Here is a 23,699-nt window from a genome sequence, read left to right as displayed (position 1 = left end):
CTTTTTCCCCATAGGTTTTGTGTAAACTTGAGTTTCTACCACTTATCACTGTTTATCCTGGGCTGTGGTGTGTCACATATGATCTGCCTCCCTCACTTGACTCTCAATGTCTTGAGGCCATTGGACCAGATGAGGATGTAGCATTCAGTAAGTGTTTGTGGCATTTATTCGTTTCCTATTTAAAAAGGTATACACATTTTGAGACTACTCTAGCCCAAAGTGCAGAAAACACAGAAGAATTTTAGAATTGGACTTTTCTTTTTTTTTTGGCCTGAGAATCTACTGCATGGCTGGCCTGACTGACAGCAGGACACAAAAGTGAGAGTGAAAAATTGTCCCTGTCCATGTGCAGATTTATAAAGGAAATGGTCTCCAGGACTTTGTTTCTGTGTGATTAAGGACACAAAAAGGGGATAGAGAGATGGATTGGATAGAGGAGGTTGATGAGGGGATTTCTTTGGACAGAGATGCCATGCTGTCTGTCACACTTCTGGGGGAGGTCTGGGGAGCTGTTGTCTTGTAACCCTAAGTTTAATAAAAAGAGGATTTAAATGCTTGGAGAGCACTGAAATGTGTTCCCTGATGTTGGGAGACACAGATGTTGGGAGACACTAGATTTCTACAGGCTGGAGAAATCCAGCAGCCACAGAAGGGCTGATGGCTCTGGTTCTGGTACCCTTCAGCGCTTTTTTGTTTTTTAACCCTAGGCAACATCTACCCTATGCGATCCCACCTCGTGGCCTGTGAGATCCTAGTTCCCCGACCAGGGATTGAACCTGGGCCCTGGGCAGTGAAAGCATGGAGTCCTAACCACTCGACCACCAGGGAATTCCCTAGAAGTGCTTCTGAGTTGGGATTTGCCTCGACTCCCAGAGTAAGGAGGGCTGGTAATACAAGAGGGCCAGGCGAGGGCCGGGCGGGAGAGGGAGCTGGAGAAAGTTGCCTTAGGTCCTGTCCAGTAGGGCTGCCTGGATGGGAGAGAAGCCTCAGCAGAAAGAGGCTGGAGGTACACCCCTGGAAGCCCACAGAGAAAGAGAAAAAAAATCCGCTAAACCACCTGCCCGTCATGGGATGCCCAGTCTCCAATCAAGGAAGACGTCTCCTATTCCCATAGTTTTCCTTATTCCCCCAGCTTTATCCCTAGAGGGAGCAAAAGCAGCTTTGTCAGGAAGAAGAGAGAGTTGAGTCCACAGAGAAGAAAGCAGGCTTGATGCCTGAGGCAAATCTCTGCTACAAATCTTATAACATCAGCTCCGGAGTTTTGACTATTCCATGGGCTGTGTATTTTAATTTCTGAATTCAGACTTTTTAATAATTGAGATTCTTTTTATAGCCAGAAGAATGTTATTATCTAAGAGTGACTAAAACGTCACGAGTCTGTCCAAGTCTTCAGCTTGAGTCAGGGGAAGATTTCTTTCACTGCATAATGTTTAAAGGAACGGCGAGAGACAAAACCAAATTTGTGTTTTGATCACAACTTACATGCGTCATGCTTGTTCAACACATTGGTTACAGAGGAAAAGACAAAATATTAATACTTGGGTGTCCACGTAATGAGTGCTTTCTGATTTTTCTACAGTTGAAGCAAAAAAAATGGCTGAGGAGCTCCTCTTGGTATCTATTTGTGTCTTAGTTTTCTGATGTTAATGAAAATCTTTTGTTTACTCATATTAAAAGTTAGACTATCAGAAGTGTGTATTCCACATCTAAAGCTTGAGCAGGCATTCTTACATTTTATGCTACGAATTGTAGGTACCTGTTTTATAAGGAAAATCTAAGTGACATGCCATGCTTGTAATGAAAGCAAGAAATTTAATTCAGTTATTGGTGTCATAATAGAGAAAGAAAAACAGCCTTTAAGAAAGCTGCATGGCGCTGGAAGCAAGAGTAATGTTAAAATACAGTCATCCCTCAGTATCTGCTGGGGACTGGTTCCAGGACCGGCCTTGCTGCAGATACCAAAATCTGGGGATGCTTAAATCCTCTATGTAAAGTGGTCTGGTACAGTCGGCCCTCTGCATCTGCAGATTCTGCATCTGCGGGTTCTGTGGTTGGTTGAATCCAGGGATGCAGGACACATGGAAACGGAGAGTCAACAGTGTTTAGCAACTGGCACATCATCATAAATATATACAATAGAAAATTGCTTTTATTCTCTAAACAATATGAATTACGAAATTGCTTGTCAAGTGATGTGTGTTTTGGCACAAATAGTTCATCCAATTTTCCTAATAATTTCCAAATATATTGGTGATTTTCAGAAATGTCTGGTTGAACTTTGCTTGACATAGGAGTCACTTGCTAAATGATGCCTTTGTATGAGCCATGACTTGACATAGAGAAGGGCAGAAAATTGTCCCAATAGTTCCCATTTAATTGTCATCGAATGGCTTGCATTTATTTTTTTTAAAAAAGAAAATTTCTCTTTACATACATGATATTGTTTAGGATCTACAATCCTGTCATTGTTTGCTGAATTAACAGCAAAATATGAACATTTTTCTAGCCCTCATAATGCTGAGATTTTTACATAATATCTATTTGGTATCTTTATCATTGTCAGGAAAATTGTTTATTAGAATATTTAATTGGATCAACCCTAATCCATTAGACCAGATGAGACATCTCGGGCTGCTTAGGTTCAAATTCCAGCTTTGCCCATTAACTTTTAAACAACCTCTCTATTTTTCTCATCTGTTAAATGGGGACGCTGATAATTACAGTACTCATAGGAGTCAACATATGTTTATAAGGATGCCTATAAGAGACAATCACTAAATAAGCATAAAATTAATGTTAAGGCCACTCCATTTGGGCTTTTGGTGGGTTTAGATGGAGATGAATTTCAACAGGGACCATAAAAGGCTTTCCCTTAGGCACTGTTAACCCTGCATGGTCCCATGGGGCCTATATGTTGCTCACAACCTCCTGTTTTTGGCCTCAGGAGCCCCCATTACCTCCTCAGTGCCTGTTGCCCGTCCCTATACTCTGGTGAGAGTTAAAAGTCTTGTGGTGACTGCAGTTCTTACAGGCAACTGTAGGAGAGGAGTCTGGGGAAAAAATGAAGACTGGTATCAGCTGGCCATAGCCAAAGTATGGTTATATAAGCACCAGGTACTCGCCTACCAGGAAGCCCAAAAGTGCTGTCTCCCCTGTAGGGTTCCAGTCTTCTTCTGACTTGGAGAACAATGCATGCATAGCAGTAGTTGAGAAAAAGCTGTGGCAGGCCGGCTGGCGGCCAGCAGGTTGCTAGAAGCCAGCACAGACAATCTGGACTTCCTTGAACTGGCATGCACAAGCCAGTCCTCCAGAGGCCCTGAGGGGATCATAGCAACTGGTGATGCCTGGAAGGCAGGACTTTTGGGGGCACTGCAACAGGATCTTGGAAGCTCTCTGCTGTACCAAGCATTAACCTCATAGAGGCTAGGAATTGGAGGTGTCTATGACACCTGTGGGAATAGGCCTGGGTGGCAAAGGGCAGGCACTGATACGGAGGAGGCTTGGAAAACAAGTCCTTTAATATTATAACAACTTATTCAACTGGATAAGGTGTATGTTGACTGCAGATCAGCCCTGGGTTTAAGAACATGTCACTCACTTGACTAGGTTAGAACATCTTTCCGCTATGCCTTTCTTCTACTTCTAAAAGTAATAGGCAAGTATCCCATAAGTTCAGGCCTACTAAGTAAGATGACAGCTTTTGCCATTTCTCACTTGACAAGGACATTTTTATTTATCATAGCATGGGGAAAGAAGGAAATATACTCCACTGCATTCTTCTTTTTTCTCTGCTTTATGATAAAGGTGGGAGCAGAATCTTAAATGTGTTTATTACGAACATGAAATTACCAGATTATTTGATGGTAAATAATTACCAATTAGTAATAAACATACTAGTTAAAAGGGTGTTTTTTTCTTTTTTCTTGAGACAGGGCAAAATCTATTAAATACTTATTTCTCAGGCTCCCAGTCTCCCCGAGGATTCTGATCTGACCTACCCCACCTGACCTCTTCCTTCTCCCACTCTAGGATTGGGGCTTATGCTTTTGGGTTTTTGTTTCACAGAATGAGGAAGAAATTGGGAGGGAGAGAGGGAGGGAGAAACAAGTGAGTTTAGGCCAGAAGTTACAAACTCTAAATCCCACAGTGATAAGTGAAAGGGAATAATGTGGACTCGGAGGAATAATAGGCACAGATGGGTGCGGTGGCCGAGGGGAGGCCACACGATTTTATCTCATCATTCATGGACCAGCTCCAGTTAATTATCATGAATGCGGGCCTACTGTTGCCAAATCTTTTAACTTTTCAAAGATCCAAATCTGGGGTTTTGTGTGTATGTGTGTGTGTGAATCTTCTTGAGTTTGAAAACACGGGTGCGAACCAAACAAAGCACAGCTGGAGGCCACAGGTCTATTACCTCAACGAGGCCTGGGGGTAGGAGATTTTAATGGAATTTGAGGGCAAAGTGGGAACAGCTGTGGTGTGTTTGTGATGAAAAGGCATGAGAAGAAAAAAGGCGGCTTTAAGGGTGTGTCTGTGGTGTTTCTTTAAGGTACTTAAGAAAACCTAGGAAGGACAGTATTTTGAAACAATTTTAGGTTGCTGGAAAGAGTACTTTTGACAGAGACAACATTCTAGCCTTGAATTATAAGTAAGTAAGTGCCACGTCACAAAAGAGGAACATTTCCCCCCCATAAGCTGCACAGAGGGTTATCCTGCCCTCCTACATTATATCTGAGTTAATTTGTCTCTTCTTTGCCTTAATTAATTAAAAAAAGCTTTCATTGTGTCACATAGCTAATTATTAGAGAAATGCAAATCAAAACCTCAATGAGGTATCACCTCACACCTGTCAGAATGGCCATCATTAAAAAGTCTACTGGGGGGCTTCCCTGGTGGCGCAGTGGTTGAAAGTCCCCCTGCCGATGCAGGGGACGCGGGTTTGTGCCCCGGTCCGGGAAGATCCCACATGCCGCGGAGCGGCTAGGCCCGTGAGCCATGGCCGCTGAGCCTGCGCGTCCGGAGCCTGTGCTCTGCAACGGGAGAGGCCACAGCAGTGAGAGGCCCGCGTACCGCAAAAAAAAAAAAAAAAAAAAAAAAAAAAAAGTCTACAAACAGCAAACGTTGGAGAGGAGAAAAGGGAACACTTGTACACTGTTGGTGGGAATGTAAATTGGTGCAGCCATTCTGAAAGACAGTATGGAGGTTCCTTAAAAAGCTAAAAATAGAACCACCATATGACCCAGCAATCCCACTCCTGGGTATACATCTGAAAAAATTGATAACACTAATTCAAAAAGATACATGCACCCCAAATGTTCATAGCAGCACTATTTATAATAGCCAAGACATGGAAGAAATCCCAGTGCCTATCAACAAATGACTGGATTAAGAAGTTGTGGTATATATACAATGGAATATTACTCAGCCATAAAAAGAATAAGATACTGCCATTTGCAGCAATGTGATTGGACCTACAGTTCTATGCTTAGTGGAATAAGTTGGACAGAGAAAGACAAATACTGTATCATATCGCTTATATGTGGAATCTAAAATATGATACAAATGAATGTATTTACAAGACAGCAAAAGACTCACAGACATAGAAAACAAACTTATGGTTACCAAAGGGGAGAAGGAGGTGGGGAGGGACAAATTAGAATCACAGTATTAACAGATATGAACTACTATACCTAAAATAGATAAGCAACAAGGATTTACTGTATGGCACTGGGAATTATACCCAATATTTTATAATAACCTATAATGGAATATAATCTGCAAAAATACTTAATCATTATACCGTACACCTGAAACAATATTGTAAATCTACTTCAATTAGCAAAAAAAAGACTTTTATCGTGATTCCTGCTACCAGACAGATGTCTTAATCCCTTGTGGTTTAAAGACTTCCTTTACGAAGTATAACAAAGATGTTAATCTTAAAAAATTACTAAAGAAAAACTCTAATGATTTTGGCTATATTGCTCCAAATCTGTATTATTACCAAAGGAAGAGTAAATAGAAGGTGATGACACTATTGGTAGAAGAAGTAGGTTTCAGTCAAGTGAGAATATGAGTCTGGAAAACCTTCAGTACAAAAGTAATTCTTCCACCAGTCACACGTTTCTACCACTTGAAAACTAACCTCTTCGACATCGGAGTCGGTGACGTTGTCTGAACAGTTTTAGGAGTGATTTTTACCTGTTAGCGGTCTCTGCCACGGAGCTCTTCCTCCTTGAACACGTTAGCAGCGACTGGAGGAGCCGATGCTTCTCAAGCGGTGAAATCACCTAGGGGAATGTTGTAAATTGGCCTGGGTGGAGCCTGAGGATTTGCATTTTGAACAAGCTCCCAGGTGAAGCTGCGCACAGTCTAAGCAGCAAGGAGCTAAAGGTTGAATAAAGATAGAGAGTAGGGCTTGTGGACGTCGAGGATGTCTGTTTTCACGGCCTGCACGGCACTGATTTCTCTCTCTTCTGGCAGTAGCAGCCTGACTTGACTTTGGAGGAAATAGTTTCTCTCCATGGTTAGTTTATGGAGTTCAGATAAGGCCACTTCTCCCTTTACTCTCCACCTACCCCAACCACCTGCGATAGAGTTAGGTCTGTGACCCACCCTCGCCAATCAGCATAAGTGAGCAGGTGACCCACGTAATGCAATGATTTTCAGAGCTTGGATTTTGGCTAGTGCTGTTGGGAAAGAGGCTTCCTTTGGGAGGCTGTGAAACCTGGAGCTCCCAGTAATCATAGGGAGAGAGGTGCCTGCCTGAGGATGAAGACAACATAGAGGAAGCAGAACGAAAATTTGAAAAAAAGAAAAATTCCTGATGACATCTTTTGAGAGCCTAGATCCAGAGTTGAAAAAAGAGTCTTTTTTATTTTATAATTTTTTAAAAACATATTTCTTTTATTTATTTATTTTTGGCTGCATTGGGTCTTCATTGCTGCGCGTAGGCCCCCCTCCAGCTGCCGCGAGCGGTGGCCTCTCCTGCCGCAGAGCACAGGCTCCAGGTGCGCGGGCTTCAGCAGTCGTAGCACGCGGGCTCAGTGCTCCTGGCTGGTGGGCTCCAGAGCGCAGGCTCAGTAGTCGTGGCGCAGGGGCCCAGTTGCTCCGCGGCACGTGGGATCTTCCCGGACCAGGGCTCAAACCTGTGTCCCCTGTATTGGCAGGCGGGCTCCCAACCAATGCACCACCAGGGAAGCCCCAAGAAAGAGTCTAAATGACATTTTTTGAGTGCCTGGATACATCCTTGCCTGAGGCAGATACTCCTGCCTAGTTGGATACTTGAGCCAATAAATTTGCTTTTATACTTAGGCCAATTCGAGTTTCTGTCACTTGCAACAGATAGCATCCTGCTAATACAGTAGTGAGAGGGCCTGACACATAGTAGGCATTCAGCAGATAACTGTAGCCTTCTCTTCATAATTTTTCTTTGGTTGGATTGAGGAATTTATATTAGATTAGATTAGATCATATTATATATTATGTTTTTTTTCCAGAGAAGAAGAAACAATCTGAAACTATCAGTTAGGTGACAAGCAACTTTATTTTGCAAAACAATCACTATACAGCAACAAATACATTTGCAAATTTTGCTTGAAAAACATGAACTAACTACAACCAGCCATTGAAGAAATGCCTTTCTATGGTAACAGGCTCTAGAATTATCAGAAGAAAGAAACCCCCCACAGATTTGTAGCGGCATGTTGGAACCTTGGAATCCCAGCATACAGAGTATACTTTTTGTTGATTTTTTTTTTCTTTTTGCTAAAGTTGAAGTAGATCTTCATGATTGACATTTTAGGAGTCTAAAAATAAGCTTTTTCCTGCTAGGGACTTGGCCTCAACCTACATACCCAGGCTAAAAATCCTAGGTGTTAGAAAACAAACATCAATGCTAATTTTAGCACATCAGTCTTTGAAGGAATGTGTAGTATTTGCCTTTCCAAGCCATGGATCTATCTTTTCTGGCCACTTAGACCACAAATAGTTTATTTTCCTCCTTTCTGTGGCATGAAAAATAGGAGAAAATACTATACTTGCAGCTGTGTCAGAATCAACCACATTGAGATTATTTCTTTAATAATATTGACATATTTTGGCTGATGACCCATTTCCTGCTCTATAACTATATGAGTGTGTGGAGAAGGTCAGCTACCATCAAGTACATCTTTCCATTTAACCAAGTTCTCTCTTCAGCCTTCTTCAGCTATACCCAGTTAGTGTTACACAGGTGTCTTGCTTGTGGGTGGGATTTTAGCCCATCACCCTGCTGGAACTCAGCAGGAGAATCCAGAGAGAGTTGGTTCCTAAATGAACATGGCCTTTGAGACTCATCATGGACTCGGATCTCTCCTGCATCATTGTAAAGTACCCAATTATTGGTTGCAGGTGACCCAGAGAGAGTGAGTGGGCCTTTTAACTCTTCACAGCTCTGGATTACTTATGTTTCCTTAAACAGGTTCTCAAAGGCTAAAGCCAGAGAGAAACTGGCATTAATAGATCTAGAATTGGAACTATGAAGCCTTAATTTCTAGATCAGCGTATGGATGTCCCCACAAGAGTGGTGTTCAAAAAGCTTAATTTGTGTCGTTAATCTTGAGTGTAAAGGCAAGATGGGTTCCACCCCTTATCCCCATAAGAAGACATTTAGCCTGTGTTTCTTTCTTCTACTTGTACAAATTATCAGGTTCATTTTGTTAACTTTTTATAAAGAATTTGTATTTCCATACAAAGCAAGGGCATTTATTCATTATAATTTTGCTGTGATTTGAAGTAAACATTTGTTTTAATGCCAAATCTTATAACTTGGTACTTTATATAATCTTTATTTTAGACATGTATTTGTAAGAAACAATTTTAATATGTAGATCATGTTTACTTATTCTTAATGCTTATAAAAAATTTAAACCAGGTTGAAAAAAAAGACTTGTTTCACAGGTTAAAACTGTTCTAACCAGCTGTTAACTTCAGCTTTAATCACTATCTAACACTACCAAACACATAAGAAAATACTGTTAAGTCTCCACACTCCTATTCTTTCTTCTCCTATATTCTGGTGCATTTCAAGGGAAGCTGATGAATAAAATGCCCAGATGGGACAAATCAAACCTCACAGCAATAATTAGGCAGAAAACAGACACATCCACAGTCCTAATCAGTCATTTCTAAATCTTTGTCCTATAAAATAACTGATCTATAAATAGTTTCAGAAATGTTTGCCTACGTAAAACCTCTTAGTTGAGAATGAATGGTGCACTTTTGCTCCTAGAGTTTCTTTTATGGAAGTCGCATTGGTTGTAATTTCCAACGGGTCACAAAATGGCACCCGTGTCTCTGTCTTTGCATCCCTTGGCTTCTTTCTTAGATGCTACTATACTAGCTTGTTGCCTCAGTCCATATTCATCATTTTTTTCCTTTATATTCGAGAACTGATTTGGCTCAAAGGAATCAAACGCCTACTGGACCATTTGCCTTTAACTGTTCAGATCCAGCTTACCATCCCTGAGCAAGAAAAAGAACAGATAAAATACTAGAAAGCATCCATCTAGCCTGGTAACCCACTGCCTTATTCAGGCTATTGACTATTTCATTGCTTATTCATAAATTTAAGATGAATGATTTGTAAAGTGAATTAATTAATAGATTTGTGATTTCTAGACCGCATCTAAGTCAGAATGGTATTATCTACTGATAAATAATAGTGTTCCTTTACAGAGTACAATGTTGGAGTTATGAAAAAACTGATTTAGATATCTGCATCTCCAATATTTTATAGCTATAGCTTCTCAAAATACCGTATTTTTCCCTTCTGATCAAGGGATCTTTGGGTATGGAGGTCAAACATTTTCTATCAGATAATTTAATAAACAGGTACTATTTGGAAGAATGGGATAACATGCCCCCAAATCCCACGGTTAGTTTCAACTTTAGCAAATGGAAAAAAAAAGAAAAAGAAATCTTAAGAAGTCTGTTTCATGAATGATTACAGGAATAAAACCCAAACTATCCTGTGATTCAAAATAAGATAAATCCATAATCTTACACCAACAATCTGTAAACCCTTTTATGTATAACTGGACCCACCCCCACAAACTCCATGTTGGTGAAAGCAAAGAAAAACAAATTTTTTCTAGCATCACGGGAGAGACTTGTATCTGGCACTAAAACAGGGTTACAGCTTTGAGTTGTTACAGAAAGCAACTTCATGCTAAAACTTTTTGTCTTTTTAAACTTTTTTTTAATAGGGAAAGAACCCTGCTAACACCTACTTTCACATACCTAAAACTGCAACACCAAAGGGTGCAGGAGACACAGATGCTGTGAATAAGGAAGTATAATATTCAAGTATATGAGGAAGTATCACAAATGGCCACAGAGAAATATATATATATTTATATCTATAATACTGTATCAAACAGATGGAAAAGGGGTGTGAAACTGGTAGTGTGTACACAAATCTAGCTGATCAACCAACGTTCTAATCAGACACGAGTCCACCCTAATGAAAGTGCTTCATTCCTAAGAGATGCACTTTATACCACTTCCTCAACCACAGCTCAAATGCGTCGTAACTATTTCTTAATTAGTTAAATAATTTATTGGATTGACTTATACTCTGATATAATTATCCAGGTCCCAAATGTTAATAACTTAATTGAATCTTTCTTCCCATTTATACAAAATAACGCTTTAAAAAAAACTTATTTCTTACATGCTCTTCCCTTCCTGCAATCAGACTCCTTGATTTAATTTAACCTGTAATAAGTTACAATGGGCAGCTTTTTATCTTTTCACCCAGCAACAAAATAGTGAAATGAGCAGCTTGGATTTTAACAAGGCCTTTCAGGATGTAGTGGATAGCCTTCAGGCACATGAAAGGTAGAAATGCAATTTTTAAAATAATATTACTCCATGCAAAACAGAGCAGAGCAAAAATAATTGTCCAATTGTACTCATGTAAAGCCAGTATCTTCCTTTTACAAATGGAAATCAAGTCAATTTCTGCATATACTATTCTTTTTTAATATAAAATTGTAACAATTACTACAGTTTGGGAATGAGATTATTTATTTTATGGTTTGTAAAGAATGAATATAACACCTGCTCAGAGCCCACTCCTGCCAAGAGCTCATGCCTAAATAGTATTACTTCAATGCTAAACAAGAAATATTCACAAGCCCTGCTTAGCGAGTGCGGCAGTGACATCCTCGGCCAGGGTGGCAAGCTGGGGGGATTCGAGCAGGTTGATGCTTCCAGAAGAGGAGACGTTGCTGAGTCGTCGGGGGGATGCCACGCTGGATCTGCCTGGGGACTGCGTAATGATCTCAGCCCCGTGGTCCACACGGGCCTTAGCATGCTCTCTGAAGTTCAACTTTTGGCTGTCAATCTGTTTAAGACAAGCATCAGTCCTCGTTAACTCAAGCATCTTAACTGTTGCTTAGCTCTTTCTCTATATCCCAGAGCTGACGTTCATGTCACTTCTATTCAGCTCTACCATCCCTACTTCTAGATGTCCAGGCCTTCAATTTGGGACCCATTTTGATGAAGAGTATTTCAGAAGGATTTTTTAAAAAGGCAAGATCGGCTCAGGATCTTGTTTCTTACCTTGACATTACCACCTCCAGGTACGTGGTGAGCATTGTCAAGTGAACCAACTTTAGCTTGGGCCTTTTCTTTGAAATCCAGTTTCACACTCTCAATTTTCACACGCCCACCACCTACGTAGGAGAGGAGAAAGGCTTTTAAATGCCTTGCTAAAATTAAATCTTATATTTGTGGTGACTAGTTCCCCAAAATGATTATAGTAGGTAGACCATGGCAAATGACAAACTTAATGAACTCTACTATCCCTCCGACCATGGATGTGAAAGGAATCTTTTAGATTTCTAGACTATACCATTTTCCCCACACCATCTACGGTAGTGACATCCTTTTTGTACCATTACGTGGATTGCTCTACATGTTAATTCCTTTCTCCTCTACTCATGTCTAATCTAAAATATCAGACGGGTTTTTCTTGTCTGTGTGATAAAAACTCTAAAAATAACACAATGAAAGTATCATATGTATCCTTTCTCAAACTTGGCACATTTAGTCTCTTATTTCTAAGGGAGCAAATTAAATTGCAATGAAGCTCTTCTTTATTTTTCTTAATGGTAATAGGTCACTTGTTCAAAGAACTATTAGGCTAGCAATGGAGTGCATGTGGGTAATATTACCATTTGTCAATTTTCAGCATTGATAGCTTGACTGATGAAACTGGAGTCAGGGGCTAAGTTGCTTAAGAGCTTCCATTTTAATTAGCAGATGGAGTGATAGGAAGAGACTCAGGAGATCCCATTCTTTTCCAGATGCCATAGGACCAATGTGACTCTGACTTTGATCTGATAATACTGAGACGGAGTTCTGACCATGCCATTTCCTTAAATGCTAATTAGTCTGAAACTCGAGGATCTGCTGATAGATGAGAGTGCCATGAGCCACCCTTCTGTGGCACTCCCCATTTCTGCACACCTTTCTCAGGCTTAGGAATGTAAGGAGTTCTACATTGAGTTGTCCTTTAGCCTGTTCTTGAGCCTGTCTGCTGATGTCTTTGACCTGGAAGGAAGCTGGATTAGATACCTTTACCTGTCTCCACCTAAGAGATTAGCTTTGACTTGCATTATTAACTTGGTTTTGGCGCTATGCATTTTTTTTGCAAGGCCAGTGGTAAGCCATGTGACCCTCTACTATCATTGCATCTCTCTTGGGATTTTGATTTGGGAAGAATACCTGAGGGACTCTATGGAAACATGGAAGAGATTTTTCAATTTTGGACTCTTGCTGCTTATTTATCTCTGTAGACGAGAGAAAGGTCTGTTAAAACTTTACAGGTCTCTTAGGCCTGTGGTGTTTTTCTCATGTGATACCTGGACATTTATATTAACACCCAATTACCTGGCCAGGGGCCCCTTGAAATTGTATGGTGTTACTGGATTAAATTTTGAAGATTCATTCATTCTCCTCCTGAAGGCTTAGGATGTACATGATGTTATTTAACTCATGCTTACAGAAGACATGTAGTTGTCCTTCCCTCAAAAGATGCATAACTGCAGGAGTGTTATCCTTCCAACATTCTACTTGGCCCCATGGGTCTCACTTGTTGGTTGTTACAGGATTAGTGTGATTCATAAAACATAATTATATTGGTTAGAGTCTAGAAGATGTTGAGCTTTCAGCTACATGAGATCAACTTTCTTAGGATCTTACTTTTCTATTTTTTGGTGGCCTCTGATAGAAATTGTCTTTTCAAGTTTTCTTTTATATGTTGTGTCTATGTAACCTTGTTAAAATTTTTTTGAACTGTATTTTGAGAGAGAGAGAAAAAAAAATAACAATGTAACATTGACCCAAAATATATTCAGAAAAGGAAGACTGAGAAGTCTATTTCTGTTGAAGTCCTACTAGGTATTTTTACATAACTCTTAGAGAAGCCCATTTGAATTCAGACATCTCTGCCTTTGGTTCTGAAAAATTCTGGCCCCATCAGGAGCAGTAACTGCAGAAGACTATAATCCCCATCAAGCTTCATATGTCCCGAAGTGAAGTTCACAAGACCGGATATTTCAATTTGTGGCTCCAGGTATCAAATTGTTTCCTTTATTTTCTCCTTAGATATTCCACAATCCTAAGTAACTTTGTGAAAAGCTTGCTATTGACAAGGATCGTTGTGCTAATACATCTTTATGAACTTAGTCACCTGGTTCATTTATTACGAAGTAAGAGCTAGATTTAGAAAAAGGTGGGAGTCCATGACAATAACCTTTTATGACCAGTAAAACATACACAGAATATTTTCTTATCTATATAAGATTTTTCTGTGCATCAAGACCCCAGGTGAATTTAACTAAATGTATATTTACTGTCTGGAATGAAAGAATCCAATATTGTCTTTTGTATTCTGGAAGAAAGTAGGCAGTGTAGCCAAATACTTCTATCATACTGTTGACACAGTACAAAGTCAACTAAATGTTTGTAGACTTAAGTAATAGATGGGGGGGTTGTGAAGATACCCACATGGGAACATATCCCTGCTGTTTCCTAAATGACAGAGAGCTAATTCCAGGGTAGCAATTCTGAAACCAGGAACGGAGATTCCTTACTCGAAGTTTCTAACTCCTTGACTTGCCTTATGAACACCCTTTGCCAAAGAGAAGCCCAATTTCTAGATATGTTTCCAGTTCGTTTATCTATTTTGAAACATATCCTATCTACCTTTGTTTTTCAACTAATAAATTCTTCTTAATAATCTCCTGCCTGGTTAGAAATCTCATTGGGCTCAATTATTCTTATACCTTGTTTTGATAACATTTGAGACAATGATTAATGGGAATAACCTATTACCTGGTTTAATTAAGATGCCAAGCATAGATGGTTAAAACCAATTGCTTCCTCTTGTCCTTCAATGGTATATATAAATTGTGTCAAAATATTCTCAAGAAAATTTACAAATTTGACAGTTGTCCATTATTTACATATGCATGGAGGTGGAATTTAGCAAAAACATAATACATGATACTCAGAAAAAGTGACTCATAATACATTAGAGGGAATTAAAGAGGGAAAAATCCCCAGCAAGATGAGTAGAAATTCTACCTTAGAGCATCAGTCTTATGAGATATTCTAGAAAAACAAGAAGTCCATGGTCAAATAAGTTGGGGGAGACATTGCATTCTGAGCATTCACAATACTTATAGACCTGGATCTGAGAAATTCAGCAGAAAAGTTAATTTTTTCAGCTTTGCTTAAGCACGATCCTTTTTTCACATAAAGTAGAAAAACAATTTCTTGAAAAATCTTTGGAAATGCTTCTTTCAGTGTATGTATTATGTATTATGTATAAATACATGGTATTTTATAGACTATATATTTCCAACGAGCTCCAACATGCATGGTGTGAGATAAACGCATCTCATGTACCTTTTAATTTTTATTTATTTATTTAATTTTATTTTTTTGTCTTTTTCTCTCTTTTTTTTTTTGTACCTTTTAATTCTTAACATGTCCTATGATACGTGGCCTGTGTGTGGTAACTACGTTTACTTGTCCAAGTGAAGATGCCTTGAAATTTCTAATGTAAATTTCTATTAATAAAAGCATGACGTATCAGGATTTGGAAAAGTCCTTCCAATTAGATATTTCACAGCAACACCAATTTCGCTTGTCAATTTCTTGAATCCAATCTACTATCTCCCAGACTACTAAAAAGTACGGATTTACCTGGCCTGTGGCGGATGTTTTTCAGAGAGCCGCATTTGGAGGTCACGTGGCTTAGGTCTATCTTCTTGGTGACAATCTGTACCTGTGTGAACCACATAAAATGTGCTTAAAATAGTTTAGACATAAACAACCCCCAAGATTATACGTCAAATCTAGAAACATATCCAAACTCACAACATACAACAACATATACATACAAATGGGAAAACACAATCTTCCATAGATCCTCCCACATGTTTGGTTGGAAAGAAAAACCAAAGTGAAGGAAAATCCTAGAATAGAAGATTTTATTAGCAGAAAACAGATCATGCCCCAAGGGGATAGAAACACCTGGATGCATACGGCAAGCTTCCACCCAGAGAACGAAGCCACATCATGTCAAACCTTTCCATAAGCAAAGAGCCAAGTGAAGAAATTATGCTTTAAAAAGTGATTTTTACATAAAAGTGACCAACTTTGCTCATAGAAACAAGAAGCCCAACACTGCTTTAAGATAACAAGAAGAAGAAAGCTCTAAACATGCTTTTCTAAAATACTATTGTCATGTCTTGGCTAAATGGAATTTTTATTGCACACCAAATTATCAATATAAAATGACAGCATTTTTTCTTCTTTGTGTCTTGTTGAAATTATTTCATCTCCCAATATTTGAAACAGTGCTTTCCAAGTATGGTTCCTGGTCCATTTGCATCAGAAATACATGGGAATTACTTAATTGAACACTGGAAATGGCGTCAGGGAATCTGCACATTTGAACAAGTGATTCTTCTCTAGGGGAAAATTTCAGACTACTGTTTTGGAGGTTGGAAGCTCCCTTACTTACTTTAGAGATCATTAGTTATCTCAATTTATCCTTTTCCATGTAGGTGTTTTGACCGGCAGCACCCGTAGTAGAGGGCAGCTGGGTCTACGCTCTGATACCCTCAAATTATTTCCTAGGACCAAGATTGCTTCTGTGAAAGTACCACATGGTGTGAGCTTACAGTCAGGGCAACAGGAAGGAGGGCAACCTTGTCAGTGTAAATGCTGAGCCCGAAGCTTAGCCCTGCGCCCTGGAAAGAGCCCAGAAACCCTTGCTGTGCTCCTCCCACATGGCATATTTTCACACCCAGTGGAGCTACTTTGAACATCAGGCGACAGCTCCTGCTAGAAGGCACTTGCTTGTCTCTCCTTTCACTGCTTGACTCCATCTCTGCCCAGTTGAGGAGCAAGGAACCAAGAGTTATTAGATAGGTGAGAATTCCGGATTTGATAATCTATAAATTACCTGAGTCACAGACGGTCAGAATCTGAAGTTTAGGTGACAGGATCTGTAGTATAGAGAGTCACCCAGTTCGCCTTTTTTGTTATTCTAATTTTACAAAGAACCATGCTTTCTTTAGCTTGAGTTCGCCTGTTTCAACTCTTCCTCAACGACATTTGAGAAACACGGATTCATCTTTCCCTTTCTCTCATAGGATATTATTTTCACTCAATTTAAGAGACAGGAAAAAATTCCATCAAGACAGAGTATACTGGGACTTGAATCTTTTCACTGAATTACAGATGAGCCATGCTTCACCAGTTTTGTATTATTCCAAATGATATCCCAACTCTCATGAATAATGAAGCACAAAATATTGACATTATACAGTTTGGGTACTTTCAAGTACATCAGACTTTGCCCCAAGAGTAACTTAAATGGAGCTAGAAAAGTGTGTGCACAGCTGACTTTTACAGGGGAGTAGAAACAGCATGAGAAAATACCTTGAAGTCAAAGGCCAGCAAACAAATTGGCAAGTGAGGTGGGTTTTCCATCTCCCCGAAAACCATGGTGTACCCCATTAAAAAAGCAAGAATTCGCCAGTGATCTTAGAGGGAAGGATGGGAAGGCCATCACCAAAAATGCAAGGTTGACAAGCTCCCAAACCAGGGGGACGTGTGGAGCAGCAACAAGAAGGGGGGAGTGTGTTGGGAGGGAGGCAGGAAAGGAGACCAAGTGCCTGCTGTGCAGATGGCTCCTAACAGAAGCTTCTACTTACATTTCCGCCCCCAGCAGAATGTTTGATGTTATCCCTGGAACCACATCTGGACTGAACCTTGCTAAAATCAATCTTCTGGTTTAAAATCCTAACCTAAAAGGAATTGGAAGTAACTTCACTGTGCATTTTTCTTTCAATATGCTGGGTATAGGGAACCAGAAATGGGCAGCACCAGAGGCTCCAAACTCCCTTCCACCTACGTAATCATTTAAGAGAAAAAACTAACACTGAAACTGAAGAGCAGATCTATCATATGAATATGAGCCCCTTTTCTCCTGCACCCCACTCCCCCAAGGGCCAAATGCTTGAGAGCCTTAGATATCCCAGCCGTAGGCTGCTATAATCTGGAAACAATATAGGAAAAGAAAAATAAAACTTGAATTATCTGTGAGGAGGAGGCTTCTGATACTGTGGGCAACGCTGGGACTCAGGTCCACTCTCTGGAAGGGCCAAGATTGTAGTTCAGCCCAGGATCCTGAAGGATACACCAGTGCCCCCTCCTCCCCCTTAATCCCTAAAGGGTCACCCATCACAATTGTGAATCACCTGGTACACTTGACTTGACTGTGATTGGTCCACATAGAACAGGTGAGGTTCACATTGGTCTGGCTGAATGCTACAGGTGAGGGTTCTCATTCATCCAGGGGAAGAAGCCCTGGTTTCCCAAGACGGTCAACAAGGAGGCTCTGGGCCTCCTCTCCTGAAAGGATTTATGATTCCCTTGCTGGTTTGGCTTGGTAGCCTTTTGAACGGCCTCTCTCTGACAACTGCTCATAACTAGCCATTATTCTTGGATTTGGTGTGAAAGCATTATTTCTGTCTTTAGAGGGGAGAAAACCAAGGACCATTAGCTAGCTGACTTGTACTGAGTCATGAACAGGTAGTCCAGGCCTTGGTTGGGCCCAACAGATATGAGGTTAGATGTTCTATTTCTATTTTCAGCAAGTCCAGTACTCACCTTGAAGGCAATAGTAAATCCAGGTAATAGCAACTCCAGATCTGGAAAGATATTACTCCGGTGTAATGTAATGTGCAAAGTAATAACTCTTGTAGCTTCTTTCATGTGTTTTTGAATTGTGCGTGTTTTGGAGGGCCAACAAGCAATGTAAGAATGGAAGGAAAGGTTTATTTTTGTTTGTTTTATCTTACTTTGGCTACAACTACCCCCCAATAGCTAAAGGGAAATCATGTCTTTAGTGCTTTAGGGGACAATTTATCCTCTTATATATGAAAAAAAAGCTTAATAAAATTACCCTAGATATACAGCTGTCTCTAAGAATGGTATCACGTCTCTTGGTATTTGCAAAAAAGAGTAAAAAATTCAAGAGCACGTTGAATCCTGACTATTTTTAACTAGACAAAGCTTAAATTGCAGCATCTGCCTAACATTGACAAGATAGCTCGTTCCTTTCAGGGAAGTATCATCCACAGCTCTCATCGGCAGCCCAAGGGAAGGGTCTCTCATCAAAATCTGAATTCAGAAGACATGATGATTGGGCCACTCTCTAGGGCATAATACAAATTCCTATTAAAAAAAGGGGGGCTATCACAGAGTCTGTATCTAGCCATATGTGTAGCTGCACTGTAAGAGTTTCACATAAATTGTAGATGCAGATAATGAAGTCAATAAGGGCCACTATATTTCAAACCTCACAGGTAAGTTATTTTTAGAAAGCAAATAATTTTGATTTGTTATTTCTAATAATAATACTTTAAATTATTCTCCATAAGGATCTATTTATTTTGGCAATGAGACAGAATTCATCTAAGCCATTTTTCTAATCCTTGGGGATATACAGAGTCTCATATTTCATTTACAAATTTTAATTTAGAGATCATAAGAGTACCAATCAAGTGACTCATTACCAAGTGACCAAAAGCCAAATGTTGAATCTGACTCATCTGTTGCAAAAATGGAAATTCCAAATTCAGTTATATAAATTTGTTTGACTCTAACTTTTAATCAATTGTTTGACAATTTTTATGATTTCAAAAACGAATGATTCAAACCCAAAGGGGACACATTGCCTGCATTATTTAGAGATGATTTAAATCTTAAATTCCAAAACTTCAAGGCCAACTTCAAAGTCGATTTTCCCGAGAATCATAGATTTTCTAGCGGAAAAAACTAGCTGGCCTTTTTTTTTTTTTTTTTTTTTGGTACGCGGGCCTCTCACTGTTCTGGCCTCTCCCGTTGTGGAACACAGGCTCCGAACGCGCAGGCCCAGCGGCCATGGCTCATGGGCCCAGCCGCTCCGCGGCATGTGGGATCTTCCCGGACCAGAGCACGAACCCGTGTCCCCTGAATCGGCAGGCGGACTCTCAACCACTGCGCCACCAGGGAAGCCCTAGCTGGCCTTTTTTGATGGTAGACTATATTAACCCATGTTTGCTTAATTTGACATGCATTAATAACACATTCTTTACATATTTCCATAATTGAAAAAACTTCATGGTGTATATATATATATATATATATATATATATATATGTATATATATTTTAAGAAGATGCTGGGGGTAGGAGTTTTTATTAATTAATTAATTAATTTTTGCTGTGTTGGGTCTTCGTTTCTGTGCGAGGGCTTTCTCTAGTTGTGGCAAGCGGGGTCCACTCTTCATCGCGGTGCGTGGGCCTCTCACTACCGCGGCCTCTCTTGTTGTGGAGCACAGGCTCCAGACCTGCAGGCTCACGCACAGGCTCCAGACGCGTGATTTGTGGCTCACGGGCCTAGTTGCTCCGCGGCATGTGGGATCCTCCCAGACCAGGGCTCAAACCCATGTCCCCTACATTAGTTGGCAGATTCTCAACCACTGCGCCACCAGGGAAGCCCCATGGTATATTGCTTTTGTCTAAAATGAGGCAAAGTATGACATTCATTTTGCTTAATGGTTGAGTGGACAGAAATAAAACCACTCTGGGCAGTGAATGTTTGATGTTCAGTAAGTTTTACACTCTAGCTTGACAACTTGTATCTGAGCCATGTGACTCACATTTATGCCTTAGCAAAATTACAAAATACTTCATGCCAGATATCTCTAGGATCATTGGCAAATAACACCTTAGAGAGTTAATTCCACAAATACAGGCAGTCCTCAGAAACCATCCCATAAAATAGAAAAATAGATGACTGCTGTGAAGCATAGGGCTTTATTTCAGATTAGTTTTTTTTAATCAGAGTTGAGTTTAACTTTCTGTTCTCTGTGGATAGATTGAAACAAAAACTACTTTCTTTGGGAAGAAATTTTCATTGGACTTTTGTTTTCCTAAAGCCTATGTCAAGAAAAATTATGTTAACATCTTAGAGACTGCCTAGAAAAAATATAATGACCTTCTAATTTACAAATGAACTAATTTTCTATTTAAATGATATGAAGGAAAAATTATTTGAATAATCATTATCCAACATTAACTCTAAATCACACTGTAATCTTTGTTAATTTCTTTCAATCAAAATTTTTACTTGCTCTATTAATGCAAAGAATATGACAACCTTTCCTCCTGCATACTTCATAGTGGAAGTGAAATGTATTATTGTATCAATCAACTGGATCATCCTCCTAAAACTCTGCCTTATTCAAAATTCTACCAAACTCCCTATTTCCTATTAAATGCAACAAAACTTTTAGCTGGGCAACCAGGGTTTGTAGCAATTCTGATTTTTGAGTCCTCTCTTAATACTTTACATTTCATCCAGAGTGTATTCTAGTCCATATTAAGGGCCTTGTTACATTTTCAGGTTCACCCCCATGCTTTCTTCATGTTCTTACCTCTTGACAGAATGCCCTCTTTCCAAGTTTAGTCTGTAACAGATCATCCTTCAAGGCTCAGCCAAACCAGTCCCTCGAAGTGGGAGGCTGGCAAAAAAGGACTTTATTCTCATGGGCATACATTGATTACTTGTATGCACACACCACTGACTTTTCATTCATATAAGGGTCTTATAAGCATGAAGAGTTATAAAGAACAGGTTAATGTAATTGAATAATTAATCAGAATTATTTAATTTTAATTAATTCTATGTATTCCTCCACAATGTTAGGGAAGAACAGAATAGTTACTTTCTGGATATTCTTGATGTGAGTCTAGTTGAATTTTACCATAATGGTTCAATTGAAGTGACCTGCCACTGTACTCTCTCTGCATGTAAGTTTAATTGCTCCTTTAGAGAAATGAGCTTTTTGTTTTCCCCCCCAATATGGGGTTACTCTAAGAAAGAGCAGGAATACAAAATGCAGGCTATGCCTGTAGACAGGAAAAGATCTCTTACTAGAGATTAGTTGGAAATATGAAACATGAAAAATGAAAGAAAATACAATCCTAACATAGTTTTTAGTAAAACAGTTTATAAACCAGAGGCATTAATCACAGTGTCAACTTGGATTTCTTGAGCAACAGAAACTTGATTTTTTTGACACTCTCTGCTGCTGCTTATTTAAGTAAAAATATCCCCATGTCAGCTCAAGGTAGCAAGATATGGAAAGTAACTGGGAGTCTGAAAGTTTGGATTCTGTTCTCAGCTCCTTTACAATCTGGTACTAGGTCTTTCAGGTATCTTCTAGGTATGAACCTCAATTACAAGAAATTTCTTTCTTTCTCCATCCAAGGTTGTCTTAGAAAGAAATTCTTTTTGAAAGGTAGTGGACAGTGACACTCAATTGACTTCTCTTCAACTTTATGGGGAATTAAGCTTTTCCTTTGGGTTTGCATCATTTCTCAGGAAGGCTTATTAAGCTTTCCTTTATACTTGCATTATAAAAACACTTTTCTGTCTTTCCCAAAAGTATTTCCTATTCCATAACATTCAATTTTAATGAAAACTATTTAGCCTCTATAGAGTCCAGAGGTATCATATATTAAAACAAAAATATTATTATATCATATATTCCTGAAGATTGAAAGTTCTCTGGAACAGATGATGTTCATCAAATATTCATCTGTTAACAATCCTGTGCTCTGGTCAAAATGCATACAGGTATACAAACATTATAGTCCCTTCTGAATTTTAATTAACTCTACCAACACTGATCAATAATTTCTTCAAAACTAAGTATATAAATATAAACAATAAGTATATTTCAATACACATTTTAATAGAAATAATAGTCTATGTGAAAACATACAATTCCACAGATCTCTAAGGAAAAGAATATGGAAGAGGGTCTATTAAGGCATCAGCCCAATTTTCCTGTGCAGACTGTCAAAAAGCACAGAAGGTAAAACCTTGTTGAGAAACCTTGGGGTGAATGCACAATGCTGAAAAATTTGGAAAGAACTTTTTGGTGAAACAGACATTGAGTTTAGCCATTAGAAGCACTGTTAAATATTTTAAGTGGTCTGCCCATGGGCACTGGAAGGAAAGTTATGAATATAGCAGTCATTGTGACTCATGAAAATTAACAGATAATGAGCTTTATCAAGTTCATATGCCAAAATCTTAACATTACATTTTTTTCTTTAGTTTAAAATTTTAAGGAATACTGGACCAAGTTGGTAAGAAAGTAACTTTTTGAGAGCCTGTTCAGTTGTTTGAAAACAGCCTGAGATTCAATGCTGTTCCCATGTCCTTGCTTGGTTTGTAAATGAACAGCAAACAAAAAGAGACTCTACAGGCCACACCTTTGTAAACCCAAAGTAATAATTTTTCCATAGTTTTAAATAATTAATATTTATGAAGCTTAGCTCAATAACTTTTCATTACCTTAGAAAAGATACTTGAATTACAGTTATAAAATTCTATTGCATAAAGACAGGGTCCCTCAAAGAGAGAGAGAGGCATGGACATATATACACTACCAAACGTAAGGTAGATAGCTAGTGGGAAGCAGCCACATAGCACAGGGAGATCAGCTCGGTGCTTTGTGACGGCCCGGAGGGGTGGGATAGGGAGGGTGGGAGGGAGGGAGACGCAAGAGGGAAGAGATATGGGAACATATGTATATGTATAACTGATTCATTTTGTTGTGAAGCAGAAACTAACACACCATTGTAAAGCAATTATACTCCAATAAAAAAAAAAAACAACCTGAGGAAAAAAAAAAAAAAAGACAGGGTCCCTGATCTCAAGGAGCTTTCATTTTGAGATAATGATGAATTTGAGAGCAAAAAAATACCTTGTAATGTATTTTGGTGAAGAGTTTTTCTTCATGCTGGGCTGCATTTTACAGTGAATGGGATATTTTATTACACTTCTTATTTAGCATTTATTTGGAGGCCTAAGGAGATGGAAAGAATGGCTTGGAAAAAACTTAAAATTAAATAAAGGCAGGGAACTAGGGGAGGACAAGAAAAAACAAACAAACACTTTTTTTCTGCCTAGACTGTAGAGGCCAGGGGATGTTATTGTCATCCATTCCCCTTTTATCGTATAGTGCCCAGCATAGTCTTCGTAAATGATGAAAGAATAAACATACA

At 39.2% G+C, this 23,699-nt stretch overlaps 1 protein-coding gene across 44 annotated transcripts in view; it reads right to left on the bottom strand.

The window, feature by feature from the left end:
- Window positions 1-7,530: 7,530 nt before the first annotated feature.
- Window positions 7,531-23,699, bottom strand: part of MAP2 (microtubule associated protein 2) — a 277,803-nt gene continuing 261,634 nt past the window's right edge. For 23 of the 44 annotated variants that reach the window (XM_033428408.2, XM_033428433.2, XM_033428456.2 and 20 more), the window contains 4 exons: window positions 17,286-17,378; window positions 15,265-15,346; window positions 11,611-11,723; window positions 7,531-11,392 (listed from right to left, as the gene is read on the bottom strand). In XM_033428408.2, the coding sequence (XP_033284299.1) occupies window positions 11,177-11,392; window positions 11,611-11,723; window positions 15,265-15,346; window positions 17,286-17,378 (504 nt within the window). In that variant the 3' untranslated portion in view covers window positions 7,531-11,176. The remainder of the gene's footprint in view (window positions 11,393-11,610; window positions 11,724-15,264; window positions 15,347-17,285; window positions 17,379-23,699) is intronic. The other 21 variants (XM_033428473.1, XM_033428493.1, XM_033428511.2 and 18 more) reach the window with 1 other exon arrangement.

This window comes from Orcinus orca, chromosome 7 (genome assembly GCF_937001465.1).
Source record: "Orcinus orca chromosome 7, mOrcOrc1.1, whole genome shotgun sequence".
NCBI lineage: Eukaryota > Metazoa > Chordata > Mammalia > Artiodactyla > Delphinidae > Orcinus > Orcinus orca.
The sequence above is the reverse complement of the archived record's forward strand: the minus strand, read 5'-3'. Positions and strand labels throughout refer to the sequence as shown.